At 35.8% G+C, this 11,203-nt stretch overlaps 1 protein-coding gene across 1 annotated transcript; it reads right to left on the bottom strand.

Moving 5' to 3' along the window:
- Positions 1-9,936: 9,936 nt before the first annotated feature.
- Positions 9,937-10,878, bottom strand: BDB00DRAFT_793696 (uncharacterized protein; the record flags this gene model as incomplete). Its single annotated transcript, XM_053121239.1, has 3 exons — positions 9,937-10,373; positions 10,394-10,735; positions 10,869-10,878. The coding sequence occupies 3 exons, from the start codon at positions 10,876-10,878 to the stop codon at positions 9,937-9,939; spliced, it is 789 nt and encodes a 262-aa protein (XP_052972342.1).
- Positions 10,879-11,203: the final 325 nt, after the last annotated feature.

An 11,203-nucleotide genomic window follows, 5' to 3' on the forward strand; every position in this document is an offset into this window, starting at 1 on the left:
CTATCAGTTTTTAAGAATCATTTGAGAGTAGTTTGTTTACATTAAGTCATCCTTAGGGGTCGCAATCTGACCCACGGGTCAAAACTGACCCGCAGGTTGAGGACGGGTCAATGGGTCGGGTTGATGCTTTTCTGACCCGTGGGTCAACCCATCTAACCCTTGACCCGACCCGTTGACCCATTGTGACCCGTGTATACATATGATATCTATGAGGTAGCTGTATTCAAGTAGTCAATCTTCTTGTTGGGAAGGATCATTATATTAAAGATTAGTTGTCAATATGTCTGCTATAGAACTGTAACATAAAATGTACTTATATTCTTTTTCATTGTGGGATCATATTTTATGATATATTCAAAAGTGTAAGATAAGTAAGCTATAAGCAATATATGTAATAGTAGTAAAGAAGTAGCAAAGTAAAGAAGTAGCAATAGTACAATGAGAATAGACAATAGAGAGTGGCAGTGAGAGACGAGATTTGACAAAAGACGTAGAAGGAATTAAGAAAAGAGAAATGAAAGAAGAAGGAAGAAATGAAAAGAAAAGGGAAAAGGGAAAAGGGAAAAGGATTAGGGGCATTTAAAGGAAGTCGATATTTAACCACACTTTAACCATTATGCTTTCTTTAATGCATGTGAGTGCAAACGATTTCTTTTGTTATGGCACAAACCCCTTTACCTTTAAGAATAATCACACAAAACGTAGATATTGCTAGCACTGCTAGGAATTTGCGTGCCATCATCCTAGAGAGCTGTGTATACATGTAGTTTTGCACTTCCAGTGCTTAAGCTCAGGTTGATTGACACCTCCTTTGTCACCAAATCAAAATCAGTAGTGACCCGTCAACCCGAGTTTTGATCCGTCAGGTTGAACGGGTCGGGTTGGGTCAGTGTTTTCTTGACCCGTAGGTCAACGGGTCAGACCCTTGACCCGACCCGACCCGTCCAATTGCGACCCCTAGTCATCCTACCCCTCATTACTAGCGTTAATGAGCCTACTTGGGTACCACTTGTGGATAACGTGAACGAAAGTGAATACAATGAGCTTTTCGATTTCGACGATGAAATGTGGGAGGATACTGCCGAAAGTACCAATCAAGACGCTGCTGACGCAGAGGACTGGCAGCTGCTTGGAGTTTCTGCAACAGCCTTAGTAGATTCTGCCACCAATTTGAGTCTTGAGTGGAGAGATGGTGCTGATGACTACCTTCCAGACTATAGAGGTGTGATTGTCTTATTTCTTCTAGTTTGTTTGTTGACTGGTTTATCTTCTTACTGCAGCCGTTTCCAAATACAGGAAATGGCAAAAAAACTGCACAGCGCCGTCATAGAAATGCAAGAGAGCTCGCTGCATCAGGTAAAAAGCATCGAAAAATAACAGAGTTCTTTGCTGCGTCATCGACCACCGATCCATCGTCATTGTCAGCTGCAGATGAAGCCTTGATCGTTCTCGAAGATCAATCGCTAATGAAGGAGAGACATGCGGCTTTGCAACAACTGATGCAGACCAGCCGAAAACAGCAGTCGCCATCAGGCCAAATGAAGCCATACGATGTCCTACGGTACAATTGTGTCTTGCAATTCCTGGGATATCTAATCGAGCACCAAGGCCAAAAGAAACAGAAAATCGTTGAATCTGAAAGAATTGCGAAACAATTAGGTGGTGGTTCCATACAGTATTTGGGTTGGGCAATCAGATCGTGGACTAAATCATATGCTCTCACTAGCAAAGTGACTGCTCATCGCCAAGGCAAGCATTCCAAGCGAATTTCTCTGCTTGCTGATGAGGATATCAAGCTTGCAATTTGCAAGTGGATCAAAGAGCAGCCCCCACAGCAAAGAAAAGTGGAGCTGATCAGAAAAAAATTGCAAGAAGATATCATCCCACGAAAGCTCGGTGTGCCGGTGTCGATTGGCGAACGAACAGTTGCGAGAGCTTTGCACTTGTGGGGATACAAATTCCGAAGAAATATGAAGAATGTACGTATGAATGCTTTTTACCATTTGACTATCTATATGCATTGAGTGGATATATCGGTTGAACGGATTTATAAGTTGAGTGGATATACAGATCGAGCAGATATTGTAGGCTGAGCTCAGATTCTTTTATAGGTTTTTTACGATGGTCACGAAAGAGATGATGTGGTGAAATATAGAAAGGAATAGACCAAGAGAATGCTGACATACGCCAAAAATATGGTCACATACACCGGCGAGAGTATGGAAAATCGAGTGTGTTCCGGACACTGTACGTAATGGCGATACCCGTTATGTGCTAGTTACACACGACGAATGCATTTTCTACTCGAACGACGGTGTCAAATCTGCATGGTTCACTGAGGAAGAAACCGTTTTGACACCTAAAAGTCAAGGTCAATCAATAATGATTTCTGATTTTATGTGCTCCTGCCATGGATCGTTGAAGATTGATCCAGATGATGAAAGATTTGGTGATCTCCAATTCAAGGAATCCAGAGCAATCTTCTATCCTGGCGCGAATAGGGACGGCTACTGGACTAGCATGAATATGGTGAAGCAATTACGCGAGCGAGCCATCCCGATCTTCAATGCACTACATGGAGACGATTGCATTGGTATGTGCCCGTGAAGGGAGAATATTATATATTACTTGATTTTGAGTTTTTAACGATCGTAAGTAGCTATTTTCTGCTTCGAGCAGAGTAGCAATCATAACGCGTTTGCACCAGATGCGTTATGCGTTAATAGAATGAGTCTGCATCCCATAGACGCGGATGCCGATCCTGGCAACCATTTTAAGTCCGGATGGTTTTATACCGAGCTCTCCGGGTATGGGAGGGTACCAAAGCCGCAAAACATGTATTTCAAAGATGATAATGGACAACTGAAGTTCAAAGGCATCAAAAGAGTAAGTGATCATATTTTTTTTAGCTTGAAGCTAATACCGATATATATGTTTTCTGTGCACCAAGATCTTGTTCTGTATCTATCATTTATAAAATGGTTTAGATCTTGCAAGAGCGTGGCGCATGGATTCCTGGTCTATTGTTGACATGTAAGAACAGCCCTGGTACATCTGATAACCGGTGTTGTGCTCGTCATCTTCTTAGGTCCCATCCTGATTTTCAGAGACAGGTGACAGCTCTTGCAGAAACTGTTGAAAATGCTGGCCATGTATTCGATCTGTACCCCAAGTTTCATTGCGAATGCAATTTTATTGAAAGATACTGGGGTGCTGTAAAGAGAATTACCAGGGAAGAATGTGATTATAGCTGCAGATCCCTCTCCCAAAACATTACACAATATTTAGATAGCATTCCTTTAGCCATGATACGTCGCTTTGAGCGAAAAGCATGGCGTTATATTGACACATATGAGAAAGGACTCACTGGACGAAAAGTAGAAAAAGCCATGAAAAAATATAAATCCCACTGGCAAATTTTCGACATTGATGATCTCACAGATGAAGAATAAATATCGCTAGCTAAAAATAGAAGTTTATAGAGGCGGAAATTAAAAATTTTGAAATGTCCACTTGTCGTTTCTAGGTGGTGGGCACCATATTACACAACATTTTCATTCATCCGATTTTTAACTTCTATTAGTATATAAGTATGGGCTTTTTTAATTGGCATGAAACCAAAATTGTAGTAGTATTTGTAAGCTAACAAAGTATAGGGTGTTTATTTTGACAAGAAAAAAATGTGAATAAACGTGCCAACGAAACTTTCTTAAATGATAAGAGCAACCCGATATACAAAAGTTATTCGATAAAAAACAAATGTTAATGAATCAAAGGAATAAGATATACAAAATGAAAAATATGCATTACAGAGTTAACGCAATACAATATAGAGAAAGGATTATTTGTATAGATATAATCGATTACTTTTGGGAAGAGGATGATGAGTTGGATGCAGTGGCTTTTTTTTTTGGAAGAGGATGAAGAGTTGGATGCAGTAGGTTTTCTTTTTTTTGGAGTAGGTATTGGAGTAAAACAGGGGGAATGGAAAGAATTTCTGCAGGTTTCTTAAATCCATACTTGAGAACTCCATCATTTGCTTTTTTAGTATCGATGCTTTTAAGAGTGTTTTCCATTTGCATCTTGGTTCCATGAATCGTTTCAAATATCAGTTTGATTAACTTGATAAAATTGCAAGGTTCTTCCGGATACTGCAGTTCTTCTGGGAATCTCGATAAACGACATACGTATCCTTTTGGATTGTCTACCACCAGTTGATTCATATAGAGGCCTGAATATAAAAAAAAACATATTTTTAGACAATGTTTCAAAAACCAATACATCATGACCATTAAAAACAGCATACCAGATATGTTGAATCCGCAAATCATAAGATCATGTTGAATGCCGGGATATATTCGCATCACTCGTAATAACATGTCCTTCATAGTTTTAGGGCACTTCAACTCGAGTTCATTAATCGCCTTATTACTGTCTATTCTTAAATCTAAGCCAATTTCGGTAGTCTCATATTCATTCATTGTTTGCGGTGTATAGAATAAAAGATCAGTTCGTGTCCCAAGAAATCGCCTAGGGGACCAGCCATGGTTATGATGATTTTAATGCGATCTAGTAACCCTAGATGACTTATTAGTCAAGATATATCAGGATAGCCAAATTAATTTTTATTGAAATAATTCATGCACGAATGTCTTGGCATGCATACATTTAAATTTTTAGAGAAATTAGAAATTGAATTTTTTTTTAAATATAAAAATAATACCACAGAATATAAAGCAAAATATATTTGTTATATTTTTTATTTTTATTACTTCAACAATAGACATGAACCAACTCAACCTTCTCGCATTCTTAGCCATTATGGCTGAATTTGTTCCTATTTTAGGAATTACATTGACGCTCTTAATTGAAAGAGCAAAACACCTTGCTGAAAACCATCAGCATATTGAGTATGAACCTCTTGTCACACAACTGAGGTCAGAACTCGAAAAAGACCTTACACAGGCTATAGTAGATAAAAAAACTAAAGATAATGCACGCAATAAAATCATTGGAAGAATTCGAGCATATGTGAGATTCATCAAATCCTCAAATCCTCAATTTTCCGATGCAATGTTAGAGGGTAACACCTCTGGTGCAGATTCCTCGCAGGGCGGCAAAGAATTCCGATTCCAAAACACTAAAGGGCTGTTCACATATATTTGTAAGGACTTCTATTTAACAAAAGAACAAATCATGGAATGGTTTATAAAACATGAACGTATTGGTTATCGAATTGAAAAGGCAATTGCATATGATGAAATTGCACCAGAAACCAATGAGAAACATGTACACATATAGATACAAATGGCTGAGCAGTTCGACACAAAAACAGCACGTAAATTCTTTACTATTGATGGTGTTACTCCAAATATTAAACCAGGTGGTAATCCACAAAAGTCTATTAGCTATTGTATGAAAGGAAAAGATTATATTTGTTATAATATGGATCCAAATTATGAAATTAAAACCAGAAAAATGCACCAACAGTTACTTAGATATCAATTAATTACTAAGCAGCTTAATATGTGGAAGGCTACCGAAATATATCCAGAATTGCTATGGAAATATGATACTGTAAAATCAAATTTAAATTCTTACTTTCATGATGCAGATATGGAAAATAACCCTGGAAATAAATTACATATGTGGTCTATGTTTGGTATTGAAACAATGTTTGGTGGTAAAAATAAGATACCACAATACTGGATTGTAGGTCCATCAAATGTAGGTAAGACATATAACATTGATGTATTAGAACAAGGTGGCCATCGAGCATATCTAATGAATAAAGAAAATGATTGGTCAGATTATAAGGATGATGATTATGATTTTATGTATAAGGAAGAAACAGGTTCTGATTTCAAGTTAACATTTTTAAACCAAATGTTAGAAGGAACACGGTTAAAACTTAATAGCAAATTCACAAAGTCAATAACTAAAAAGAAAAATATGCCAATAATACTGAATAGTAACTATATGGCGCACATGTTATACAAAGATAAATCAGTATATGAGTTAGAGCCAACGCTCAATCGTTTATATATTATCTATGTTGATAAGAACCGTAAAGGTCATATAATATGGAATCCATACACAATGAAGGTGAAGGATTATGAAAATAAATTCATATATTATGAAAACATGGATATGTATGAGGACTTATACAAAGATGAATTCGAAAACGAATACCAAGATCAGCATACATTTATCTGTTATGCACATAATAGTGGTCAGGATGATATTAGAAAATATATACTGATGGATAAAACAGTAGAGGAACTACAAGAATTAGCTGACACAGAAGAATATATGAAGGAACAAGAAGAAAAACATAATAGTAATAATACACAGAACAATAAACAACATAAACCGCCTCAACAAAATAATAGAGGATGGTCAACTGTAAAGGTACCATCATCAGTAGATTGTAGGCATTGGGAAGATGTGTTTAATGATATAAAATGTGATGATGTTGTAAATGATACTACTGATTGGGAAAACCCACCAGAAGATATAGAGAAACATAAATATATATATGTAAGTACATCTGAATCAGAGAAAAGCAGTGACTGCAACATACCAAATAATATACCAAAACGTAAAAAGAAAAAAAGGCACATTAAAAATAAATGGAGAAACAAGCAAATAGTAGAAGAAATACAGCCAAAAGAATATTTTAAAAAGCATAAGGATATAAAACAGGCTATAATAGATGATATAGATATAACAAAAGAAACTGACGTCAAAAATAAATCAACAGATACTAATATAAGTACAAGTATAACTAATGAATGCATAAAACATAAATATAATTGGGCAAGTAAACGAAAGGTTGATACAGTCAGTTTCAATATGAGATTTTTTAATAAGCAAATAAGTAAGAAATTAATTTAGAGCTGAATACCATGTGTGGCCATATATTCATGTAGCATTTTCCGGGAATTAAACTTATCAACTGTTAACCAACTATTATCCTTTATACTATATCCAACCCACTTAACCTCAGATATGTACTTATTATCAGTATACACATGTCCTACAATCTTCTCAATTTCATATGAGCTACTATATTCTATATTTCTCTGTTCTCTTTGATTTTTTCTCTTGTGTTTAGATGTATTATTTTCAGTTTCGTCCTCACTATCTATAGCCATATCTATTAATTGATTAATGTTAAGCTGTAGAAATTTCTGCTGCATGTCAACCATTTCGTTATATTCAGTATTTACTTTTTGCTCATTTGAAAATACTAAGTCAAGTTTGTTTTTCTTACTTGGGAATTCAAAATCTTTTCCATACCATAATTTATGACGTGGTTGTACCTCTATATTATACTTACAGTATTTACAAATCGCCATATATTAGTAAGAATACAAGCAACACGAAACTGAATATTATAATATCTTATATCAGATATTTGCAATGCTGCACGATTATTATTAAATCGTTCAAATTTAGAGCCTAACATAGAAAACTGTGCTTCTATTGCTGAACGAAATGATCCAAACTTGTTATTAAAGTATGTCTCATTGATTGTTAACTTTTGTCCTGGTTCTTTTCTTATGGGATGTAAAAAATTACGATCATAAAAACTATATCTAGCATCTGTCGCATTATCTTTAAACTTTTGTATAAATAAATTATATCCACCATCCATTCCTAAACAATCAGCCTCACTTATTTTTTTATATAGTTTCATATTAATAAACATAGTACCATCATTTCCAATAGCACATTTTTCAGATACTGAAACATGTGTAATTATTTCATTCATATCCTATATAACTTGTGTACGTACAGCTGGCCCTTTTAATTTATATGAATATAATTGTGAATGTGACTCATTTGGTTTATAATACTTTATTTTACTATCATGTCCATCAATAAATAGTGTAACATTCTTAAAACCATCTGGATTGTTTATTATTGCTGATAGAATGCGAATACGTGGTGATGAGAACATACTATCTAGATCTTGTTTTACCTTTTTATTCAATTCATTATAGTTAGTAATCCAGAACCGCTTATATAAATCATAAAATGTTGCATACGGCATAACAGTATGCATATCCTTTCCTGATACACCTGATACCATATGATATAATAATGCAAGTCCTTTTTCAATCTCGCGGTATGGCCCTGGATATTCAATATTTCCATATAAAACTGTAAGAAAATAAAATACAGGTATAAATCCAAATCTATTAAGTAATACATCCTTTATATCATTTATTGTATTATTCTTCATATCTTTAATAGCTGTTCTCTCTATGATTAAATCTATGTTGCATTTCAGGCTAAGATTTATCAAGAAAAGTCCATTTATTATCAAATAAATTTTTAATTTCAATATCGAGTTGTTTAGTGTGTTGTGTTGTGTTCATTTTTATTTGTTGTTATGTGCTTTAAACAATCGCTCTTTTTTTTCTTGTAGGAGGCTACCAATAAAAATAAAAAATTCTTTTTATTGTAAATCAATAATTAATTCGGCCACTGATGGTTATACTGATCATAGCAATTTTATTATCTATATTACAGCTAGTAGATTATAATTGGTTAGACAACTAATAGTAGGACGCCCTAGGTGCTTCAATTCGATCTGTTTAGTTGTTTTTTTTTGAATTCTATTGATGGTTGATTTTTTTCGTAATGCTGATGCATAGCTGGTTTTTTTACCACTGTACCAAGTAAATCAGATTATATAATTATCTTGTTAACAATGATGGTATAATAGTTAAAAGAAGATTCAATATATATCTAGTAACCGTTATTCTTGAATTATTGTCGAAGCATACAGGATTTTGCATTCGATACCAATGCCGGCCTTCTATTTCTTCGTACTTTGGAGGATATTTTTGGTATGCAGGAGGAGCATTTTTTGGTATATGGGTGGCAGATTTTTCGTATAGGGGTGGGTGGTTTTTGGTTTGTGGGACAAGCTTTTAGTTTGTGGGACAACAGCTTTCGTAAACGGGCGAAAAGTGTTTCGGAATCGGTTCCGTTTACGGGCTGGCTATTTTTCGTATCTGGGCAACAGCTTGTTCGTATCTGGGTTACCCGAACTTCGCAAGTGGGAATATTTTTTTTTCGTAGTGGGCAAGAAGATGTTCGTTACTGAGCAACTATATTTTCGTTCTCGGGTGTACGAATGTTCGTTTATGGAAGTGCCTATTTTTCGCATGGGGCAAGCAGTAGTTCGCTATGGTGCTAACTAATTATTCGCACTGAAGAAAATCAAAGTTCGTACAGGAGAAATAGCATTGTTCGCATTCGGCATCTCGCATTCGTAACTGGAAAGCAAGTATTTCGCAACTGAGTTAAGTGATGATAAGTCCACGCCGTTTGACGCCCACGACGAGTGTACAGGATTTTTCTTATGATTTGGCGCTTGATTTTTTTCAACTTGGCGCGACGCTTTTTTTCATTTTGGCGTTAGAGCTATATTATCAATTTGGCGCATGACAAATTACAAGTGGGAGCTGTAATATTGCTACTGCATTTTTGGTGACTTTGCATGACTCTAAAATTTTTTTCTTCCTAAGATTTCGATCTCTTTCACACAATTATTAAAGAACCATTCAAATGTCAAGAGTGTGCAAAGGCTGCTATCGCCCTTCATTTCAAGTAAAGATCGTTGGTGAGCAACTAAAAAATATGAGCCGTCAAAATCTATATCGCACTCTTGATTCTAGTCTTCAAAATTTGCATAACATGATACATGTTGGAAAAAAGCCAATGGACAGGTAATAAATGGTAAATTGTACTACAACTATAGTTCAGCGACTTATGTCTGTTTTTAAATAGATATGCCTACCTTCACTTTAAATCTGAAGCAGATGCCGGCAAGTTTTTCCATGCCCATCAAGGCGATCAATTGTTTGGTTTTTTACAAGTGAAAATTGCCCCTGCCCAATATTCAAACGGCCAATCTGTTCAGTATAAAGTACCAACAGAATCATTGTCAGTAGATCCACCATCAACTTTTTCTTCATCAAATGAAATACCACCACCACCAGATCCACCATCAACCTCTTCTTCATCAAATGAAATACCACCACCACCGGATCCACCATCAACAACTTCTTCATCAAATGAAATACCACCACCAGATCCACCACCAACTTCTACTTCATCAAATGAAATACCACCACCACCGGATCCACTATCAACTTCTTCTTCATCAAATGAAATACCACCACCACCAGATCCACCATCAACATCTTCTTCATCAAATGAAATACCACCACCACCAGATCCACCATCAACTTCTTCTTCATCAAATGAAATACCACCACCACCAGATCCACCATCAACCTCTTCTTCATCAAATGAAATACCACCACCACCACCGGATCCACCATCAACTTCTTCTTCATCAAATGAAATACACCACCACCAGATCCACCATCAACCTCTTCTTCATCAAATGAAATACCACCACCACCGGATCCACCATCAACAACTTCTTCATCAAATGAAATACCACCACCACCGGATCCACTATCAACTTCTTCATCATCAAATGAAATACCACCACCAGATCCACCACCAACTTCTACTTCATCAAATGAAATACCACCACCAGATCCACCACCAACTTCTACTTCATCAAATGAAATACCACCACCACCGGATCCACCATCAACTTCTTCAATGACACCTGAAGTACCACCAACCCATCCACCATTAACTTCTTCATCAAATGAAATACCATCGACACCCTCATCCTTGTCTCCAATTCAAACAGATGTATCAGTATCAGCATTCATTTCATCAACGCTTGTACCACTACATAAACATCGCAACGGAAAGGAACACGACGAAGATACATCTGAAGACGAAAATATCGATGATGACAGTCTTACCCTTAATCATCTTCACAACAATGTGGCTACAAGCTTGAAACGACTTGCCAACGATTTTTCTAACCTCGAAAAATTCTATGCTGAAAAACGACAAAAGACAATCTCATTGGCAAAACAGTTCGAAACTTTGCAAAAATAAAAAAACATGGTGACACGGTAACAGATTGTTTTATATCAATGTTAAAAATGTAAGTGGGATAGTCAAACTTGATATTTACATCATCTTACTTCCTTTTTTTTTTGTAGCGCAATTGTAATTGGAACTGACAAACAAGAATAAAAAAAAGTGTAATTGGATTTTTCTTTCAATAATAAAAAAAGAATCATGAGAGATT

Source organism: Zychaea mexicana (genome assembly GCF_025766255.1).
Source record: "Zychaea mexicana strain RSA 1403 chromosome Unknown BDB00scaffold_225, whole genome shotgun sequence".
Taxonomy (NCBI): domain Eukaryota; kingdom Fungi; phylum Mucoromycota; class Mucoromycetes; order Mucorales; family Lichtheimiaceae; genus Zychaea; species Zychaea mexicana.